Source organism: Mesitornis unicolor, unplaced genomic scaffold (genome assembly GCF_000695765.1).
Source record: "Mesitornis unicolor isolate BGI_N332 unplaced genomic scaffold, ASM69576v1 scaffold9498, whole genome shotgun sequence".
NCBI classification, from domain to species: Eukaryota; Metazoa; Chordata; class Aves; order Mesitornithiformes; family Mesitornithidae; genus Mesitornis; species Mesitornis unicolor.
The window spans coordinates 13,918-37,082 of record NW_010199789.1 but is presented as its reverse complement, the minus strand read 5'-3'; the positions used below and the strand labels follow the sequence as shown (position 1 = coordinate 37,082).

The window sequence follows — 23,165 nt, the reverse complement described above, 5'->3', positions numbered from 1 at the left end:
TCAGCAGGACAGGGGCAGGAGGATTGGGTCTGTTGTCTTCTACTCCGTTCTCTTTGATCTTGCAAGTTTACTCTCTGCCAAGGTCGCATCAGGCTTCAAAGGCACTTTTTGCAACTCTGTATGATCTGTGTCTGTCCTTTATTTATTCAAAATGCGTTTGCCTCTACAATTTAATCTGCTGTTCTCTCCCTCCCTTTCCTCTTGGTGAAGTCTAATTACAGTTTTATTCCAGGTCCATCTGGTTGCTAACGATGCTGGACATCACCACTGAATTCATTCTAATATTTGTTGTGTATTTTCTAGGCTGAGCGCTGAATAATAACATTCTCTGAATTTGCTTTTGCTCTTGTTTCCTTCCTCCCTGTCGTAGCTAGTTGCATAGTAACATATAGCCATGGGATGATTACTCCTCCCAGTGTAGATCTGCAGAGTTGCCTATTTCAGGCTGCAGAATAAAGGAGTACTTTTTTCTGATTCTGAGAAGATTTCCAAGTCCACTCTACCAGCGCCCTTCACTGCTGTGGAATCAGCTGGGCAGCAGCTTTCTTTGCTTCATCTTTTTTTTTAATTTTATTTTTCCTGCCCCAAACATAACACAGTTTGTAACTGTGAGTCTCAAAGCATCCTGGAGGCAGTGTTTCAGCATTTAGAAAGACACTTTTTGCCAGTGCCTGCTCCATGTGATGGTTGAACCCACAGTAATTTCAGATTCCCAAGGCTGGCTTGTGCAGTGCCAGTGCTGGGATTTTTAAATTATTATTTTTTTTCTTTTCTCCTTTTTGCTTTCTGCAGTGCTGCCTGGGAACACAGACTCACACTTTACCCATGACCTGACTCTCTGGCTAAGAATAGCAGTCACAGTGCAACTTGGGTTCAGTCTCACTGGAGACATGCTGCAGCTGGGAAACAGGGAGGTCAGATTAGCCCGTGCTCGCAGACCCAAACGCATAAATGGAGTACGGAGGATTTTGTATGTTTGCCTCCTTTTAGGACTGCAGAACAAGGGGAGGAGGTTGGCACAGGTGTTCAGTGAGCCAAGATAAGTTTTCTTTGCTCACGACATGGACTTGGACAGGAAGTTTATATACAGAAGCTCACCTCCAGGGCTGAACAGGACCTTTTCCAAAAGGGTCCTGTATCCTTATGGCCCATCCAGTCAAAAATCACGCAGGATGGGGACAGCTCTGCTTAGGACAATGAGATGTTTGAGATAGCCCCCCCAAGTAATTCTGCACAGCAAAGTGAAGTTACCAGTTTAGCACACCTTAGTGGATCTGCTGTAGCTTGTCCTAAACAGCTGGTGTGGCAGCTATGCTGTGGCACTGTCTTCAGCATGAGTGAGCAACAGGTCTCGCTCTGAGCACATGTTGAAGCTGACTTTGCTCTCGTTCTTACCCCTTCCTGGTGAGATGTGCCAGTACACGCTACATTCGCAACTTCATTTTGTGGTACAGATGTGCTTTCAGAGCCACAGAAATACCAGTCCTGCTCTGTAGTTTTAAGACAGGAGCTAAAACATTAGTAATAGAAACTGTTGGGCTAATCACTGTTATAATACTCATTGTGGCTGGGTAAAGATGAAGGTGACAACCAGTGAGGTTTAAATAGCACATACCCAGTTCGACTGTGCCCTCTGTTCCATCATGACACAGCAGCCGTCTGTTCCCAGCACCAGCACAGGGTGTTATATCTGGAACATGGACAGGTGGATTGATGTTCACACTGGCAGGAGGGGAGTCATTTTTTGAGAGAATCATATGACACCATTCCTCTACTGCAGCCAAATCTAAGCGAATGGGGAAGGGTCCTGTCTTGCTAGGGTTTGGAGATATCTGGAGGAGCTGGTCCTGCAAGCCCTACTCCTGTGAGCAGCCATGCTCAAAGCCGTGCTATGTGACTTCCCTTCAGCCCCCATCCCAGAGTCGGAGCAGAAGGGTGACTGCCCTGGGATCACATTAGCTGGAGAGGGGCTGCTCACATAAGTCAGGGATCCCAGGACTGGCCTACAGCTTGAGACACAACAAGTAGACTCTAGAAAAAAAGGAAAAAACCTTGAGGTATCGGGGCAGTAATTCTAATGGTAATTTTGAACTGTTTTTGTCTGTCTAACATTCCTTTTTAATCCCCATCCTGCCTGCCCCTTCCTTATGTAGGGTTACTTTAGTGATCCTTGGAATGTTTTTGACTTCCTCATCGTAATTGGCAGCATTATAGACGTCATTCTCAGTGAAACTAATGTGAGTATTACTCTACCCTCCCCAGGATACCACCACCTCCTCCTCCTCTGCTGTTCCTTCTCTCTTTCTTTCTTTCTTTCTCTCTCTTTTTTTTTTCTGTTTTTTTTTCCTCTAGTCATGCTTTTATTGAACTTGCCGTCGTCCTTCTCCTTCTCCCAGGGAAAAAAAAAGGAGGGGGGGAAATGCCTCCTTCTTTTTCACTTGTCATAGCTCGCCCCGAGGCTGTGACTGGTGAAAGCGCACAGAGTTTGGGGTGTGTGTGCTTTTTTTCCCTCCAAAAGGTAGACATGCTTGAGTGTAACTTTCTGACTAACCAGGCTTTTGTTGATACCCTCCATCATGTGAAACGTTACAGAGGTTTGAACAACCAATACTGTAGAGTGGTAAGAGACTATTTAATATGCCCACGTAACCTCTTTCTTTTCTTATTTTTTTCCTCTTCTCTCCCTCTTTCATGCTTTTTTTTGTTTTGGTTTGGTTTTTTATTTTATTTTATTTTACTTTTTACTTTTTTCCCTCTTTTCTCCCTTTCCCTCTCTCTCTCCCTCCTCTCTCTCATTCTCTCTTTCTCCTCCTTTCTCTCTCTCTCTCTCTCTCTCTCTTTCCTTGGCTTCTCTGCCACATGCAGCACTATTTCTGTGATGCATGGAATACATTTGACGCCTTGATTGTTGTGGGTAGCATTGTTGATATAGCAATCACCGAGGTGAACGTAAGTAGCTGGCGTCTGTCCATGATCGTGCCTGCTCTAACATTCATTTGTCTTTCCCGGGATCTTTTTTTTTTTTCCTCCCCTTTTCTCCTTTCTTTTGAGTTTGTTTTCAGAGCTTTTCATTTAGTTTTGAAGCTCTCTCTCTTTTTTTTTCTCTTTGTTTTAATTTTTGGAACGACTTAAAGGACTTTTTGACTGTTGCATCATTTTCTTCCCTTCATAATCCACCTGGCATGAATTAAACTGTATAGCAGGAAAAGTGATGTGCAATGTGGAGTGTAAGTGAAAAAGCTATTTGTGCCATGGGAAGCTGCTAGAATAGTCCCAGGCCAGCACTTTGGTCTACCCAGTGTTATGCTTTGCTTCCCATGGCAGTTCGATACTTTCCACCCCACAGAGATCTAAAGGTCAGTTCTTTCGAGGTGGAACTGTGGGAACCAAACCAGGATTCCTCCCTGTGCCTCCTGACCCAGGTTTCCTCCAAAAGAAATAAAGACCAAATCATCTCTCTTTAGAGGAACCTGCTCCTAATGTTCTGTTGCTAATTTGAAAAAAGATAGATAAAATAAAAATAAAACAAAAAGCCCCAAAAAAAACCAAAGCACCGGACTTTCAACCCAGTTTTTGGGGCTTGCAACCAGGTTTGCTCCATCTCATAAGTTCTACCAGCACAATTGATACTGATGGTCCCCACTGGTGTGTATCTCAGCAGACAGGTAAAAGACTGAATGTGCCACGGAGACTGAAATGAGCAGCTGGTGTTCAAGGAATAAATCACATCAGGCAAACTTTTCCCTCTGTCTTTTTTTGGAGATGGATGGGTGGATGGATGTAAAATTATAGGATAGACAAAGGACAAGCAGGAAGCAGACAGATTCCCAAAAGAAAGACTACAGGGGACCCACTGCGTTTATGAGCATGGACAAAAATTGCACTACGAAGTTCAGCTTAGTGAGGCCAGGAAAATAGAAAGATTGAAAGAAACTTGATGTAAACATGTTAACAAAGAGCAAATCAATCATGAATTTGCAAAACGATGTGGCTGTTGAATAAACATTCCAGCTTGGAATTGTTTTGTACTGTAGAAGCAATCCACTGCAAGCAGAAAAGTGACAGCATAGTTTTCACTCACTGCCGTGTTTAGGGAAAAATGTAGGCAACATTTTGAAAAAAACAAAAATGCCTTATTTTGAACTTTCCACACAAAATGTTTGCATATCATGGTTCTAGTTTAATTTCTGTTCAATTTCATATTTTTTTTTATTCTGAAACAGGGGCATTTATCCAAGTTGTAATATTTTGATTTAGAATAAATGAAATTTTATTTGACACTAGTCTATTTTCTTTGTTTTTTGAGAGAATGGAAAATAGTTTTACCTCTCTTAACTGTCCTACTTTCTGGACATGAAAAATCATTTACAACATTTGCCCCAGAATGTTGTAAACTATTTTGGTTACCCTTTTACTAGAGAGGTATTAGGATTGGGTTGATTTTGTAGAGGGAAGTTACAATTTTCAGCAGGCTGAAGTTGTTAACTTTAAAGACTGAAATGAAAGCCTTTTTTATACTACACTTGTTGTGATAAAACTAAATGAGGAAGCTGGCAGTAGCCTTCAGGTTGTGGAAAAGCTCAATTCTCATCCATAGAGGCAGAGGCAATTTCCTCATGGCAACTGAGGAAATAAGTACAGTTAGCTAAAGATTAATTATGCTAAATATCAACAAAACTTTCCTGACTGATGTATTTGAATCTGTACAAAAGTCTTCCAAGCAGAGAGGAGGAATATCCTTGTATTTTCATAAATAAATGGTGGTCTGTCTTAGTTGGAAACCCAGTACTGGAGGGAAAGTCTAACTGATCCTCTTGAAGAAATTCACAGTAGTTTCCTGTGAATTAAAGAATGTTTTATGTCATGGTTTAAGACACTTTGATATACATCTCGTTAACCTTTAGACATCTGAGAGGAAGACAGACAGTCACCCAGGCTTCCTCTTACGAGTTAGTGGGAAGAAATGCACACCTCCCCAGGCTAACTGATGCCTCCCTGTGCATGTAAATGACAGGGAGAATGGATTGCTCTTTGGAGGTGCCTATCCAGTGACTGGAGAGTGTCTAGGTTTGTTAGGTTTGTCTAGACACCCAGCTTTCAGATGCTAAATTTAAGCAGGATAAATCGCATTCATCTTCAGCATGTTGTCGAGAAGGTCACGCTGCTGCTAATTGTGCCATGTTCTCATCTTCAGTCTCCAGGGCTGTCCATACAGATGTGTTTAATTACCACTGACAAGGCTCCCTCTCTTCTCCATTCCCTGTCTAAATTCAAGTTCATGTCAGCCAAGACCCAGAATCCAGTTTTCGGTTGCAGAAGTTTATGAAAAATGAGGGTATGCCTCTGCCAAACAGCCATCACCTGTCTTAGTTGAGGAGGCAACAGGAGTGGCCCTGACACTTTTAGTTAGGGGTATGGACAGCATTTCATGATGTTCCCTCTGTTTCCTCTAAAGAATCCTTTCCTTCTATACAGTTTTTACAGATTTCTGCACACGCCTTTTTGTTACCTGGCATGTTTAAATCTTCTCTTTTTATCTAGGCAAGTCCTTTGCTACTAGTTTCTAATGTTTGTTACTAAAAACTTGCACAATATTTTGATGCACTGGTAAATGAGCAGCAGCTATGGATTGAGTTTGTTCTGAAATGTTCTGAAATCCCTTTGCACTTACAACCCTTATTGAATAAGAGAATGTTTTGTATGTTGGTTTGTCTTGTCGGATTCCCTTCCTGCTAGCAGCACTTGATATGTTACATCTGTAGTAAATGGGCTTTGGAAGTAGTAGCCCATGTTGGACAGACAGTTGTCACCTTCCCAAGCAGTGTAAGGCAGTTTATCAGATACACGTCCCCCCTTCTCCTCAGGAGCTTGTTGCTTTCTTGCTGTTTGTGGGTTTGAGCAAACCCTGCCTTGTGTTTCTGTACACTGTCTTGTCTTGTTCCACGAGACCTGGGGTCTGAAAAAGGAAGAAAAAATAAACCCTGAAATGCCAATAAACTCCAGTAATTTGAGATGTTTAGACTGTTCAGGTGCAGGTAAGATGTTTCTGCTCAACTCCTTAGAAGCTGAAGGACGTTTGTGGTAGGGTCTCAGAAGGTGCTGCTCTTGGAGCTAAGGGACAGTTGTCATTGTGGTCAGTTAGGGTAGATGGAAACACCTGGCACTGGTTAGTTTGACATGTGACCATAGACATGTAAGCCTGAAATCTCTGTGAGGGTCACCAGACATTTGCACTCAGGGGAAGCATATCCAGCAGGTGCTGAGCTGTAGTTGCGGTGGGAACCCTGACTGATAGGCTCCACAGTGGGTGTGTAGGGATGTGCTTGCATCTATTTGTGCAGTTCCCCATGCTTTTCCCCATATTTTTCTTTTGACAATTATTTTTGTTTCTTGAAAAGGAGTTTCCCAGACCAAAAACCTTCATTAAGCTATATGTGAGTGTGCATGGCTAGGTCTATGCGTGTGCACTCCATTGGTTGTAGTATATGTTCTTGAATGTGTTTGGATACTTCTGTATGGACTACAAATCCATGAGAGTGTGTACAGACATGAATCCATGTGCAGAGGAAAGAGAGTGTGTATGCAAGCATATCTATTTCATACGTATTAGTGTTGTGAATGGCTGTTGATGGAGACATGTGGGTTGTGTATGTAACCGAGTCTATGAACGTGTTTTCTCAGCCAATGTGGCTATCTTACTGTGCAAGTTTGATCTGCTTATGGGTGGGTGTTTATATCTGAAAGTTTACTGTATGCAGGCATGTCCATCTGCATGCCCGTGGGTGAGTGTACACTTGCATGTCAAGCTCAGCACATTTTTGTTAGCATGGCTGTGCATTCAATAATAGTGAGAAGTCATGTACTCATGAGGTAGACCCCTAGGTTGCCTTCAGCATTTCTGAGTCCTTTAGAAAGCCTCCACTTAAAACACCACCAATTGCATCACGTTAGGCCCACTTGTTTACTGCAACGTGGGAACATCTCCCAAGTCCCCCCAACCTGCTCCACAGACACATGGAGATGCATATCACACCACTGAATAACTGCAAAGGGCATGGGGCAAATTAAAATCTGGTGGCTATGAAAACTTCAGAGTGGCACAACTTCTGCCAGATTTACTTTTAATTTGCCTTACTTTCAAGCCATATTCTCAGAGCTTTGTTTCTCAGTGTTACACAACTGGCTTCCTACCCACAAAATAAAGATTTTTTTTCAAAATTATCTGGAAATATTCAGTGATTTTGTTTCAGGACACTCTTAAGCCACTTCTTAACTAACTAAAGAGAGAGGGGAGGACTTTTTTATCTGCTATTAAAAAAGAATTTCTGAAACAGAAACCCCATCTACCATTTGTCAGCTCTCTAAGTGCTAAGACCAAGAATGACTTCTGGGGAATAAGATGAAAGATGATGTAATATATGGGGCCTGGGAGGGGTAGGTCCTCTGGGTTGTATTCTTTGGACTTTGACTAGATCCCTATACTTCAGTCTTCCCATATTTAAGTTGGAGATTGTTATTATTCCCTACATCAAGAAAACATTGTCTTTAGTGTTTATGAAACATTTTAAGTTCCATAGAAGAAAACATTAAGGTGGCAAAACTAATTATTATCTATAATAATAAGAAGAAAGAAAATGTTATAGGAGTTGAATAAAAGCCAAAAAATTTGGAATATATCATCCCAGAAGTAGCCCCAGGCACAGGCTTGCATTTCCTTCCTTTCCACATCAGCAGACACAGCAGACACTAGAGTTCAGTGCTGTGAAGCTGACTGACAGCCTGCTGTCCCCTCCTCCAGGCAAAGAAAGTTGCTCATTGCTATTTGTTGTGCTGTGTCAAAGTGGGAAATGAAGTTCAATTTGTGCTCTGTGCTATGGTGCCTGAAGTAACAAAAGGAAAACAGCCAGACCCTGAGTCAGTGGGAAAGCTGCTAATGTAGCATCCTTCCTCTCAGTCTGAGAAAGAAGCTAACACTTCTCTGGTCCATAGTGTCCTTCTTCCTTCACCCTGCCAGTGCCAGACCAAAGATTCACTGTGGCTGAACCTTCATTTGCCACCACAGCGATGCTCATAGCGATGCCCACTGAGCTGGATGGGTTCCTGTGGCCAGCCAAGAGGTTGGCCCCTCTGGCTGCAGTGGGCAGATGATGGCGTGGACACGTATGAAAGCTACAGAGGCATGTTTGGATGGAAGCATGTGTGTCTCCAAAGCACTGATGTAGGTACCAGACAGTGGGGATGTCATGTGTTTGATTCTGTCTGTCTGTTTTGAAAGGATGTTAGGGGAGAGAGGGTTTGCACCCGACTGTGAGGCTGTTGCTGTGGGCTTCTGCTGGTGCCTCTGAGCATGTCTGCATGTGCAGGTACCTCTGTGTTTGTCAGCTGCATCTGGGAGTGCATGAGGATGACTGAGCAGGACCATCTGGACTGGTAACCATCCCACCTGTTCTTCTGGTGACATACTTGTGTGTCTGAGTGTGTCTGTGAACACCACGGGAGGTACAGAGGAAGAGGTACCCATGACAGGTATGCAGTGTGATACAGCAGATGTGATGAGCCAGGGGGATGTGCCTGGATACGAGATAAGAACTATCAGGGATAGGAAATTGGTGACTTGCGGGCTTTTCTGAAATAATGAAATATTTCCCTGCGTAAGTTGCTCTCCTGTTGCAGCAGTACACGTTTTCCTAAGAGTGAGTGTTGTGACTGGTCTAAGGGTTGATGGAAATGGTGGTTTTTTAATGGGGGAGGTGACAGGAGGAGATAAAAGGAAAGTACAGTGTTGCATGTTATCTGATCCATGGTGGCATCTGGGATATGTAGGACCTGGGAGCTTCACAAAGTAGCACCCCTATGAAGAAGGTTAGAGAAACCCAACTTCCATCTTGCTGGATTCCTTCCCCTAGAAAATGTTGGTCAGGTCTATTGTGCCCAGGCCTGCTGGGTAGTGGTTTGACATTTGTCTATCAGATACTCAGGAGAGCTGAGCTTTATAACTTGCACTTCTGAAAAGTTTTCCAAATTCTGGTAGGAAGTCAGCAGAGGATTGCAGCTTGGTTGATTCCTGAGTAATGGTACAGTATGGCCAGAGAGATAGAAAAGCATTCAGCTCCTGAGTATACTTGGAGACCTGTGCAGTGATATATCCTGTAGTCTTTTTTTATTTCTGAAGTAAAGCAGCTTAGGCTTAAACAAGGCACATGAGGCCTTTCTTTACAGTCATCTTGCTTTTGGTGTCAAGAGGCTTCATATGATTTGTCATGGGCTCTTGCTCCCATTCTTTGGAATATCTGACAGCCTATACTCAAGTCTCCCTCTCACCTTCTCCTGTACTTCTCCCTTTTAACCCACCCCCTGCCTTTCTTCCTTTTCTCCCTTGCTTTCCTCTCCCTTGTCTCCAGCCACACTAAACTTCACAAGTTCATTTTCACCCTCAATCAACGTGCCTGAAGGCAGAGAACCAGTGGCTTAAATCCTGCAGTCCTTATTCAGGCAGAACTGCCCCAGGGCATTTCGCCTAAGCAAGGACTGGAGCGGTCAGCCCTGCGACACAGTCCTGTACGCACACACCCCCTGCAATGGGAGCAAGGATCGATGGAAGGACGACATACATCTAGCCTGCACCTCAGTTGGAACTGGCATTCATCTCTGTCGCTGCGTCTGTCTGTCTGTCTTTCTGTCTCTGCCTGTCTGGTTCTCTCTGCTTCCACGCCCTTTGCTGCTCAGATTTTGGCCATCAGCTGCCACTGGACAGAAATCTTTGCAATTCCTAGAACTTGCAAGTTAATTTACCCAAACCTTCTGGAAGAGGCAGAAAACATCTCCCTCCCTCTCTCCTTCTCCCTCTCTCTTTCTCAAATGCCGGCTGGGTAGCAGAGGCCTCCAAATTATGTAGCAAAGGGCTGGAGAAGCACAGTGGCTTCTTTTGACATCTTGTGTTGTCATACCCTTACTGCTGCCATCCTAGAAGTTGTATGTAGTCCTGAGCTATCCCTGTGTGCGTGTATATGTATGTATATATGACTTGTTTTCTTTTTGGAAAAAACAGTGATAAAATTGATTTGGGGGTGGATTTAGTTTGCTTTTTTTTAATATCTGGTGGTGTTTTTGTTGCTGGAAGAATCCAGGTAACACACCATGATGGCCCCAGGCTCTGTATGTAGGAAGCCACGTTGAAGCATGGTTGTGAGCTGCAGCAGTGGCAAATGCTAGTAAATAAGCGCTTTATTCTGCTTTTGGTGTACATCAGGAGAGCTGCCCTCAACTCTTCCCCAAATTAGGCTTAGATCAATTTGAATTTGATCACCTCCCATGCTTAATCAACAATTCTAGTGCGTGTTTTTCACCCTGTGGTGGTGAGAAAGAAGCACAGTAAGATTATCTGACCACAACCATGTTTGAACAGGGTTATTTTGGTTCTATTTATGTACATTTTTGTTATGAAGATGGGGCCTCTTTTCTTTCTCTTTTGGCTTAAAAATATTGGTATTCTGAGTGCATTTTTAGAGTTCATAACGTGATTTTCCCATGCAAAGAGGTGATTTTGGTAACTGCACAAATTTTTCTGTAAGGAAATCTGTATGAAATATGATTATTTTTTTTACAGAAAAAGGGATAATAAATGCAAATTACTCTTTTCTCAGTTTATCTGAGTAGAGCTGTTACTGATGATTAGCAATATTAGTACCATAAGCAGAAAACATGCAGTTTCCAGGGGGAATACCACCTTGAAAGACCCTCCATAGTCCCCAGCTTTGAGGAAATACCTTAATATTGTGATTTCCACAAAACTACTTGTTATACTTGGCTTCTGACGTTATTCCAGGTGCATGGAATAGTCAGAACATATTTTAATGTAGGGGAGATTTAAGAGCAGCATAAAAATAAATTTGCCATACTGGATAAATATAAACACACACATGCTAGCTAGTTAAAATATGAGAAACTGAAGATAAAGAATCCAGGAGAACAACTTCTTAAAAGCTAATTGTAAAAGCAGTAAAAAGAAAGTTAGATAACCCTATAGCTCTAACACTTGATGCACAAACCTGTCTGGAGTCCTTCTGACTGAAAATGTTTAGAGCTCACTTTAAAATGATGGGATACAGCGTCTCATCGACTGCACTGAGGAGTGGGTCATGCTTTTAACTACTGCAGGCTTTCACATACTCAAAACCTCAGTGGGTTTTAAGGCTTTTAGGGAAGGAGTCCTGATTTCTAATTTGGCCATAAATTATTGTCGCAGTAACAATACTAGCTAATTGTAGGAACACAAAGGACCACAGGCCTTGTCCTGTGTTGATTCAATGGTAAAACAAGTGTGTGGCAAGTCCATTTCAGTACAAAGAGCTTTTTAAAAAGCTTCATCCAGATTTTCTGACCAATATGTAACTTTTCTTGTCATTTTGCTATCACATCACTCTAAAAAAAAGTTATAATATTCTGGCATCAACATTTGTGATATAATACAGTTACATTTCGTTTTCCTTTTAATGCCAATATGTTTTTCCACAAAGCTAGTTTAAACGTTCAAAAGGAAAAATAATAAAAAAAAATTAGAACTACACCAAGCTGGTTATATTTTCCATTGGCTTGCTAGCCAGGATAAATCATTCCTTTTGCCTAGCAAAAGTTTCTTTTAACTTTCCCTGAACTCTTGTAGAGATTGTATCTTTATATGAGCCCACAGAAAATCTCTGTTTCCTTAGATCATCTCTTAATATAATCATGTTGATTAACAGTTGCTCCCCAAGCACTGTAATTTATATGGTCAAAAAGGTGCTCAGGTGAGTTCAAATCCAGCTAGCTCTGTCATAAGGCAATTCACTGAAGCAGTGAAAGATGCTTTCTGGCATTTAATTCTCCTTTTTCTAAGACCTACTTTGTTTAGAAAGCCCGAAGAATTTTCCAGCATTGCAGTAATAAAGGGTGCACGGCCCCCTGTATTTCACTCATTCAGTTTTGCTGTAAAATCTTCTGTTCTTCATCCAAATTACAAGAGCTTTTAACATTGGTCCTCCAAGACCTCATTGTGTGCACCATCTCGTACTATTATGCATATTCAGAGATCTGCTAACCAATTCCAGATTGCGCTGCCAGTGGCAATGAAAGCAAAGGAGGTGACGGAAGAAGGGAAAACACACACAAGTATTTTACTTGTTTTCCTCTTTAACTCTCAATTCTCCTCTTTTCTTAGCCCAAATCACTTTCTCCAAATTTTGCTGAAATCTTGTGTAGCAGAGATCATGTTTCCCATTCCCAGGAGCACTGGGGGTAGTTTTCAGCAAGACATTAATTAGTTCCCCTCTATCTACTCTATTTTTTTGCTCTCTTTCTTCAGCCAAGATACCATCAGTCCAAGGGAAAAGCTGTTCCCCCTTGGGAAGGTTTTTCTGCCAGGCACTCGGCAGCAGTTCAGCATGGTGATGGGTACCATTTTGCACACTCAAATGCACAGACTAACAGGAATTTTTGAGGTTCCCATTAAATAAAGACTTGATTGTGGGGGTTTTGCCAGTAGGCAAGAGAATGTGCCTTCTAGCCAGAATTGTAATTGAAGGTAAACATGTATAAACTCATTTTACCCTTTCTAATATAGCTCATTTAGCTCCTGCCCCACTCCCTCTACCCTCATATATACCAGCCAGGCAAACATGAGGGGATTTTTGTATTTCTCACTAGAAAACTGATTTTTAAATAGCAATGCTCATACTTTCCCTCAGTGGTCTCTTCTTCGTGGAGACTGTCTGGCAAAACAGGCCAACAAAATGAGTTCTGCTTCATATATCTTCCTGGACATCTGCTAAATAGGACCCATTCCCAGCTGCATCCAGATGAACTAGCTGTAGAGTCTGGATTGGTGCTTATGGTCAGCTGATTGATGCCAAAAATGTGGCTCTGGCTCTAATTGCTAGTAAAAGTGTTCCAGAGTAATGGGACATCCCAGCTGGTCACACCCCAGTTGTTCTCTCAAAATCCACTTTTAAACTCAGAGATACCAGTCAGTGGTGCTGTCTGCTGAGTCGTGCTTGAGTGACTGGAAGAAAATCTACTTCACCTGAAGCCAGATCAAGTGACTTCTTTTCCTAAGCTGCACAGACATGAAGGCAAAGGTGCCTCACCAGTAAATAAATACTTGTTAATAGAAAGGCACTAGACCAAATTGGTATTTAGATGTAGGGATGTTGAGTTTCAACTGTTTGCCCAGACCTGAACATAGTAAATCACACACAGTGAGCATTATATATATATCCAAATTATCCCTACTATTTTTTTTAACCAAAGGATTCATCAAATCAATAACAATTTATTCTTGGAAAGAGGTGTAGAACAAAAATCTCAGCTTCAGCTGTTACACTCTACTTCAAATCTCTAGCTGCAGCCTCCATATGACCACCTCTGATATGCTCTGATAATGCCTATGATTGGTGTTTCCAATCCCAGAATGTCTTGCAGGCTTTATTGTATCCCATATTAACATACGGAAATCCAGTATGACTCTGTAGGCTGCACTCTTCTAGGAAACATTCTACATCAACGTTAAATAACTTTCTAATTTAAAATGCAATGAAAAGACACAGTCTGGGAATTAAATACTAACTGCTACAAATCTCAAATGAAAGTGATCCAAAACAAACTCTCATTTTGGTCTGCTTATATCTCTGGCTGTCCTTCCTTGAGCAGAGATTCATTACCCAAAAGTAACCAGGTCTGCTATAGTTCACCTGTATCTACTGTCTCTTGCAGTCCACAGTCCTGTTGCATTTAAACAAAGGCAAATTGGGTTTTCTTCTGGTTCCAATGGCATGTGCAGTTTCTTTCAGCACCTTCATCAAAGCATAAGATGGCTCATTCATCTTCGCCCTGTCCCAGAGCCTTTGGGCTTGACAAAGGAAGGATCCTGGCAACACTGCATGCAGAGTCTTTGAGCTGGTAGACAGCCTGTGTTCCTCCCTGGAAAAACCTGCTCGTGATCTAGTCTCCATCTGGCTCCATTAATGCCCAGAAGAATTATCATACTGAGGAGTGGGTATTTTGCTGCTTCTGACCTTAACACCACTAGTGTCATTTCCCATCAGTTGCACATGAGTTGCAAAGATGCTACTGAAGCTTCCCTCCAGATTTACACGCTCCTGTCAACCCCACCATGGTAAACCCTTCATACGGAGCTCCCAGCAAGCCTCTTCAGAGGTGGAGCCCTATGAAGTCCAGAGGTCTCCAGCCTCCTTTCTACCATAGGTGGGTGAGGCTGCCCAGGGAAAGCCCAGTAACACCAATGTGCAGAGAGCATCAACTTTCAAATTGTTCTTCATTCTTACTTGTTCCTTAACCTTTTCCCACCCCATGCAATGCTATCAGCAAATTAATGAGTAACTAACGAAGAGCTGTAGAAGTGCCCAAATGCTCAGTGCAATGAAGAGCCATGACAATAGATGGACACTCTTCTAGGAGGCTGCTTAATTCCTCAAACCATCAGCCCCCAGGGAAGATGAAGCCAGCAGATGATAACTCACCCTCTCAGTACTAATGAAGTATTGCAGGGTGTTGGAGACAAAGAAAGCTCCTGCCTTTCTATGGCTCAGGAAATTCTTCTTGGAGAACTCTGCTGCCATTATCTTTTCCAAGACAGGCTGTGGGATGGTACAAGAAATGGAAAAATCTACATCTTACCAGCACACAACAGCATGTCTTTAAAGTAACCAAGACTGGTATGAATGCTTTGAAGAGTCTCTTTCTTCTTTTTCATTTCAAGATCAAAATCAGTGGCATGGTCTCAGTACACAAGAACCTTAGCAGGTCAGAGACCATCACTCTACTTGCACCCCTCCAGAGCAGCTGTGCTTTCACAGCAGTGCTACAGATAAATCAAGATGATGGACTGATTTGTGTGTTTGGGATGGGAGAACCTGGATATGAAAAGGACTGTCATTAGGAATGAGTCAAAACCAGATACAGTCTGTGCTCCTTTTGGAAAAGCAACCCCACAGATTTTCCTCCCTTCCTCCTTCCCAGAACTTGGCGTCGGGTAGGGGGCGAAAATGAGAGAAGAATGACCAATGTAAGAGAGAACAAAAATGGTGGAGGAAAAGACTGTCATTTCCAGCAGAGTGATAAATATGATCCTGAGTTTAGTGTTTAAAAGCCATATTAACTTTGCTGTAGGAAAGACAGGGAAGCACATTGGACTACGTAGAAACAGCAAGGATGAACCCATTGGTATGGATGGTAACAGAGCTGAGGAAAGCTGGAGACCTGGTAACTCTAAATTTTCACATTTGCTTTCTCTCCATGTTGCTCAGTGATCTGGTCTGTTCCCAGGGTTGTTCCCCTCAGTCTGCTCCAGGGCTGGGACAGTCCCATTACATCCTTTGGGAGCCTTTGACCAGTGGATCAAGGACAGAGCAAATGAAAAGGCAAGTTGAATGAAAAAAGTACCCTCTGTCACACGTGGCTTCTGGCAGAGGAGTTCAAATCAGCAAAACCTCTCCTCAGCTGATACTCACACTAGAAAATCCTTAAAACCACTCCATCTGTATACAAAAGCAAAAGGACCTGCACACAGGTAGCCTTTCCACATTTATTTTCATGGCTCAATTTATCTTCACAGCCTCCCTATCCAGCTGTTCTAGGTCTCTCTTTGACTACCTGTCCCACAAAACAAAAAATAATAAAACACAGGCAAGCTGCACCTGCCTCTCTGAGTCCAGTACTTGTTCCTGAAGATGAGCACTACATCTCTGATAGTGTTTAATATCTACTTGTTTCTCAGGTGCTCCGCAGGCTTGATTACCATAAGCCTTGAACTCATCTTTTACCCAGAGCTAATGAGAAGGATTATTAAAACATCCTGAAAATTAAGCATAATTTGCATAGACATACTTTACCAATTGTTCTGCTTTTATGAGTGTCACGGAAAAAAATAGAGCTTTCAGCTGCGTAGAAAGTGACTCTTTCATTAACTGCCCAGTAATTGTCAATCTAGGGTGTTCTGCATAACCAAATTAAAGCAATTGACTTTCCTTATATTTACCTTAAGCACTTGGAACCATAAGATTACTGTCTGACAATTTCATGGATATATATATGAAATTAATTAATAAGCTATTCAGATTGGTATGATTTGCATATTTGAAGATAATTAGAAAAGCAAGCTCTAGAATTTAAAAATCTTAGAATACATAGGAAATTAAGGGAAAAAACTGATAGCTGCAGGACTCCTTTGCTTTAAAAGTTACCTTGACCTTATTAACTGTATTTGAAATAGGCTTTTGTTGCATACAGATATGCAAATATTTCCCCCAAGATCTGAGGTCATGTGGAACCTATGTGAAATATAAATGCATACATATTGCATTTGTGTGAGCTGGCACTTTATGTCTATTGACCCACATGAGTTAGTGCGGGCAGAAATGTAATTTCAAACTTCATTGCAGGTGTCACATTTTTCCTAATTCCCCTTCTTGCAGCAAATAAAATTTTAAGTCCCTGGTGCAAGAGATCTCAGTCTCTTCTGCAGAGCTGTCTGAGGATTAGTGTGTTACATTGGACTGGAATAATTCGGGACTTTCTCCAGGGAAACCAGCAAGGTTTTCACCTTTTGCAGCAGCCTTAAAGGCAGCATTATACACAGTGAATCCCTGTTTTCCTGAAAGATGGTGCTCTTTCCTAATAGGCATTAAAACCAAACATCAATTTATGAAAATTATCCAAAACAACCTCTGGTGCTTCATCTAGGTTAAAGTCATAGGGAAGCTGGGGTTTTATTATTTCACAAAAGCTCCTTGTAATTGTAACATCTTTTTCTGTTTTAAAATAGAATTAAAAAATTAAAATTGTGACATTTTCAGTAAAAGATCATTCCAACAGAAATAATTGATGAATATGAAAACATTTTATTAAGTAAAAACAGTTTAGTCTAGGATTGATTTTTTTCATAGTTATATAACATTTCTAATTGAAATGAAAACTAAAATTGAAATGTGTGAGGACAAAATGCTTTTTTTAAAAAATGGCATGTTTCTACAGAACATTTCACTTTCAGCATCAGCATTCTTCTAATGGAAAATATTTTTGTAGGAAAAAAATCTGGCTACTTTGATTTAAAATATTCCCCAAAAGTCTCAGAGAACTGGACACTTAAAGGAAGAATGCAGAGTTTGAGCAGCTTGCCTGGTTTATTTTTTAGTTTTTTCCTGCTAATAATTTTATTTCAGCGTAAGGTTGTGGGAATTGAGAATTATGCCATCTGCAATACAGTAGTATTTCCTGTCAGAGAAATACCAGATATATTTCTGCCTGGTCTTGTAATAACTTCACAGACTTTGGTGGCAGGTGGATTATCTCTAGAGGTCTTGTGATTAAAACCACACACAGCAGTGGCAGACAGACGACTCTGGAGGGGCTGGTAACTCCCCAGTGTAATGGCAGGCTATTACCTGCCAGCAGCCAGGTTGATTTGAAACCCTGACTTTTTCCAGCTCTTCACAAAGACTTGTGTTACTCAGACAGCCACCTGGGGTCACTTCAGACTTCTGATACTTCAAAATCCAGAAAAAGTCTATTGGCTATTCTTTTATCATGTCTCCATGGCACTGATAAATTCCAAGTTTCTATTTTTCCCATACCCTGGTAAATTATTATTCTTGTAGCTCATGTCCTTGTAAATCCCATCTCAACTCGTGTGCGACCCACATGTGGAAAGAAAAAATCTTCAGAACAGTAGTGCTGTTGGCTTGCAGTTGTGCTGTTTGTGCCCTTTGCCTCCAGTCAAGATGAAAGTGGCCAAGCAGCTGAAACAGCCCTTCAGTTCTTTCTTACTCCCTGTAGCCACAAAATCAAATCACTGTTGCTCATACGGTATCCCTTAATGAAACTGCTTTTAATTCCCCTCAAAATTTTATCTATGTTTGTATGATGAGTTCATTTCCCCAGAATGTCTCTTTCTGTCCTTCATTTTGTGTCCAAGAAGGTTGCAGATGGCTAAAGTAGGCAGGACTCTTGGAGGTCCTCTAGATACAAAGACATTGAGCTAGAAAAGACCAATATCCTAGAACTGCAAAGGAGCTACACAGCACTGCAGCCTGCTCAGACGAACTCTAGAATGCGGATTCTCAGAGGCATCCTTCCTGCAATGAGCTGAAAAAAACAAGAAGTAAACATCATAGAATCATTTGGTTGGAAAAGACCTTTAAGATCATCAAGTCCAACACCTACCACCCTCTTCCTCATGGGAGAAGGCTAACAGACCAATGGACAAATTTCCAACAAATATGGCATTCTTCATGGGTAACTTTTTGTTATCGAAATGTCAGCATCAATCAAGGAAACATCTTAGCGGACATCCATCACCAACAACCAACTGCTGCAAGTGGTCTCCTAAGAGCTTCACTGACAAGCCATATTTCCTCAGTGAGAAAATGCCATTATAGATTGTCATGGAAGACAACATAAGCATCTGACCATTTGTTTTCTTGAGAAATATGAAGATACTCTGTCACATCTTGGAGCCAAAGTCTCAACTACAGATTTCCTCTCATCTATTCAAACCTAGAACTACCAGGCAAAATTAGAAGGCTGCCATTGTACCACTCCATTGACCGAGACAACTCTGACTGGCAAAGCAAAAACAATACTGTGCATACAGTTGCTTAAATGTCCCCCAGATCAAGCCAAACCAAAGTTCTCCAAAACATAAAGGTTGGATTCTGTCTTGCAAAAATAGATTCCTCCCTATGAATGGAAGAAGTTTTGTTAGAAAGTGAAAAAAAAATTATCGGCAAGGAAATTTCACTTCTCTAATGTCGGGAAAAAATCAGTTTGGACTTCCTAGCAAAGACTGGATCCTCTGAAGGAGATGAACTCCTCATCTTCAGTGCATTCTGTGGTGTAAAAAAATTACTACTGTCAACAGTGCTGATAATGTGCCTGTCTGTACCATCATCTCAGTGGCAGTCAGGCTTCTGTAACTACTGAAACATACTTAACCATCAGTCAAGAAGCCTCCTTGGATATATTGATTAAATACATTATATAAAAACCTAATGGAGCTCCCCTTCAGGCATTTGTAGGTGCTGGTTCTCTGGATAGCCATTATAGGTGTCAGCAAAGCAGCCAAAAACCCCAGGGAACTCAAACCTCTCTACATGGTCCTCCATCTCCAGTGTTCCACAGAGATGAGGTGGGATTGCTATCTCATTATTTTTCTACTGAAACTTTCATTTCAGTCTATTTATTAACACATTTTATTGTTTTTTTTTCCAAACCTTTATCTATCCACATAATATTCTAAGCCATGGATATTCAAGGGGCTTTGACACTACCATGACTGTACAGTCTGCAGCCTTTTTGCTCATATTTTTGCTCCTGTCTTTGCAGCTCTGAAGAGCCAAGTCATCCCTGCTCAGAATTTCAGAATGGATTGCATTACAGTATAAACATTATATGATATTGACTGTTACATATTGCCGTTGAATCATTGAAGCTGGTTCTCCTGGAGTGCGAAAGTTATGCTCCCCTAGCTTCCAAAGCACTCATGCTGTAATCAGGATTTTATAAAACCCATAAACACAACCTGTTAAAAACTATTTCCTTGACCTGATGGCAAGATCAGACACCAAGTTTGACATGTGAGTCAGTATGGAGGCTCAAGACACTATGATGCTCGCCGTCCTCATCTGGAGGTGGTATGTTCTTTGCAAACAGCCACCAGTTGGAGACAACTACCAGTCACCTTATTCGGTGCCATGGTCTCTGAGTTTTTAAGTATTTCTCCATTGAAAAAAAAAACTGTCTTCTTTCCCAGAGACTCCCTTACATGGGATCCTGAATTCATGATGGGCACAAGCCGTGCCTTTCACTTTTGTGTCTGTAGGGGCTTTAATGACACACAGGTTAGCAGCAGCTTGAGCAATGTGCCTGTTTAAATGTTGGTGCTCTGGAAACACTGAAGGTATTTAAAATGAAATACATGCATGCAACAGTATTCTGAGGAGCTTTTCAAACATGCTTTAGGGATCCTTCAGTCTTTATCCTACTGAATCTTTACTTTGGCTTCTAGAAATTGCTTTTTTGTTTCTTGACATCTTCTGCTCCTTAGCGTCTCTATTACCTTTTCAATATGGTGACATCAAGAGGAAAAAAAACAATTCTCTTCCCACTCTTAGCCTGCAGATTCCCTTCTATATAGCTCTTAATACGCCCCTGAACTCCGTGATTTGCTTGAGGTCCCTTTTTTCTATGATGGAAATTACACAGAGCATCATTTCTTGCCTGATATCACTGTTATTGTTGTTGCCCTTTCTCACTCAGTTGTGTGTGTGCTACTTGTGCCCCAAATGATAAGAGCAGGGTAGACTGCTTAAAGGTCCTTTGCAGGTTAGACCACATGCAGAAGAGGTGGCTGCAAATAAAAGAGTACAGCCAAGGCTGCCTTCCGTTAAGTAGTGTAACTTCTCCAAAAACTCTTTCAAAGGCATTAAACAGATGAGGATTTGCTTTACTACATTGTTCTGAGATTTGTAGAAATGAAATCCTGTCCACTTCAGATGGACATTAGACACCGAGTTTAATTCTAAGTACCTATCACCATGCCTCCATCCCTGTGAACTGATGTGACTACTATGTTCTTAGGTGCTGGGTGCCTGTCTTTGTCCTAAAATTATCACACCCACGTCACTTGCAAAGTTGAAGATTCTCAGAAAATATAGCAAGAGCAGTCTCAGCTTTATAGTTAGGAATGGCCACACTTGAAAGTCCCAGTAACGGGACTATCAGATATCTGTGCTCAAGTCCATAAAGTGACTTTTTGGCACAGGTGGAAAATGGGGGGGATTTGGCTCCTCTCTGAAAGCTTTGTGGATATCAGAAAATGTATTCAGCAACCCACAGCTGAGGGTTGATTTCCCTCTCATACAGTCATGCACACAATACTGTTGCACAAGCTTTAATAGCTTCAAGTTGTGTCAGGGGAGGTTTAGAGTGCATATTAGGAAAAATGTATTTTCTGAAAGAGTAGTCATACACTGGAACAGGCTGCCCAGGGAGGTGATGGAGTCACCATCCCTGGAGGTGTTCAAGAAGCGTATGGATATGGCATTTCAGGACATGATTTAGTGGGCACAGTGGTGTTAGGCTGACGGTTGGACTTGGTGATCTTAGAGGTCTCTTCCAACCTTAATGATTCGGTGATTCTATACCAGGAGCCTCAGCCCACTGTGCCACAGTTTGTACAAATACCACCTACCAGCATTAACAGAAACCTTCCCATGCAGCTTTTGAACCTTCGCTGTAGATAGATATAATTTGCTTCATATTTTACTCCATCTTAAAACATAGGCCAGTTAGCTCAGGGAATAAGAGAGAAGTAAGTCAAGCTCTACTTTACTTTGTTAGCAGTGCCAAAAATACTCAGAACCTTTGGTTTCTCATTTTTCAGTGTGTTGCCAACTCCTCCAAGTTGAGCATCCCATATCATCAAAAGTGCCATCTTAACTCCGTATATAGTCTTATCATTATATACAGATTTCTTTACTCTGTTACATTACTATTATCCACACTTTTTGATGAAACACTAACAATATCAAAATGACTATCAAGGTATAATATTCCATAGTAACTTACACAGCTTCTTCAGACAGTCAGCTATAGATGCACCAACACCATCAGCCAGGAAGGATGGAGAATCCTGAAAGGTGCTGACAACTCCTGGGCTTCCCTCAGTTAGTTTGAAGGGGCTTTGTACTTTGTACCTTCTACAAGGAATGCAGCAACTAGCTGAATAAGGCTCCTCCTATTGTTAAAAAGATGATTTGGAAAACTTTTGCCTGTATGTGATCTGAAAAGAAACACAACACCAGACATGTGAAAGAGGAGAATAAAAGCAATAAAAGCTGACACTACCAAACCAATTAGTTAACCCAAAAGACTATTACATTATTAGGTGTACCCTGAGTTTTTAATTGTTTTCATTTGCCTCTAGCACCAAATAGTCTGTGCATCCAAAATACAGCTTTTATTTAGGTAATACAATGCCAGTTTTGTTACTGCAGTGTCCTTGGAGAGCAGAGGCATGTTGCAGGAGTCCTCCATGGCACTAGAGGTGAAGACGAAATACATCAGTTTCAGCTTTGCTAATGTAGCCACAAGAAATAATGGCAGACAAGTCTGGCAGGCATATGGGGCATATGGTTGAGGTTAGGCCTGAAGGATTTTATTACTATTGAACTGAAGGACTCCTGATAAAGCTGGTTTTTATTTAATTGTCAATTCTGCTTCTTACGCCTAAGGGTATTCGTGCCTTTGGGTGTTTTTTAGAATTACTCTCAGTATTGGAAGTGGACCCAGAAGTTAATCAGGGAACATCAGGCACAGTGTTTGCAGCAATAGACTTTTCCAGGCATGACCAAGGCTCAGCTCAGCTCAGCTCAGCCTGGCCTCAAAAGGCACAACCATTGGGCCCTTGGAGCTTTCCTACGCAGTGGCTGAAAGCAGAGCAAGCTAGCCGGCTTTACCAACCCACTTTCCACAGCTGGTAGTGCGTATTGCAGGGCTGCCAAGAGCTGATTACACTGTCCCAGCCCATTGTCTTAGTAGCAACAACGTTAGCACCCAGAACTATTTGTAAGGGAACAGGGATATATAAATAGTAAGTGTTGCTTTAGCACTGGGGTATTATGGGTTTGCAATCGGACTGATGCACTGGAAGCTGGCTGGTCTCTGTTCAGATGTGGCCCAGATCTGAGTTGGGGAGCTAAATCAACCCCTGTATTGAACTTGATAGTAGTGATACAAAAAACATTTTAACAATATCAGTACCTCCACTGCCTGGATTCCGGGCTGTCTAGCACTCAGAAGATACTGGGTGCAATTCATATGTGGGGGTAGCGGATACAGCTTACATCAAATTCAGTGGGAGTTGTACTACTTCTGCCATGGCCAGCTTTGATCCTGGGCATCCTAGGGAATAAGCCCAGCCTCTTGTGCATTTCTTTCAAACTCCCATTTTGCCCTCTTCTGCCATTTTGTTGCTCCTGTGTTAGCCAAGACCTAGTTTAGTAGGGCTCTTGATTGGAGACTTATTACAGCTTATTTCTGTCTGCCTTTCTTTAAAGCCAGCTGAACATACCCAATGCTCTTCCTCTATGGTAAGACCGAAAATACAGACCACC

General features: G+C 41.7%; 1 protein-coding gene across 1 annotated transcript in view; it reads left to right on the top strand.

Annotated features, from left to right (window-relative positions):
- The window catches only part of LOC104544630 (voltage-dependent L-type calcium channel subunit alpha-1C), a gene marked incomplete at its 3' end in the record, with an annotated part of 152,279 nt that overhangs the window by 115,319 nt on the left and 13,795 nt on the right, over positions 1–23,165 (top strand). Inside the window, exons 27-29 of the mRNA XM_010189554.1 lie at positions 2,154–2,237; positions 2,866–2,949; positions 23,109–23,141. Of these exons, the coding sequence (XP_010187856.1) occupies positions 2,154–2,237; positions 2,866–2,949; positions 23,109–23,141 (201 nt within the window). The remainder of the gene's footprint in view (positions 1–2,153; positions 2,238–2,865; positions 2,950–23,108; positions 23,142–23,165) is intronic.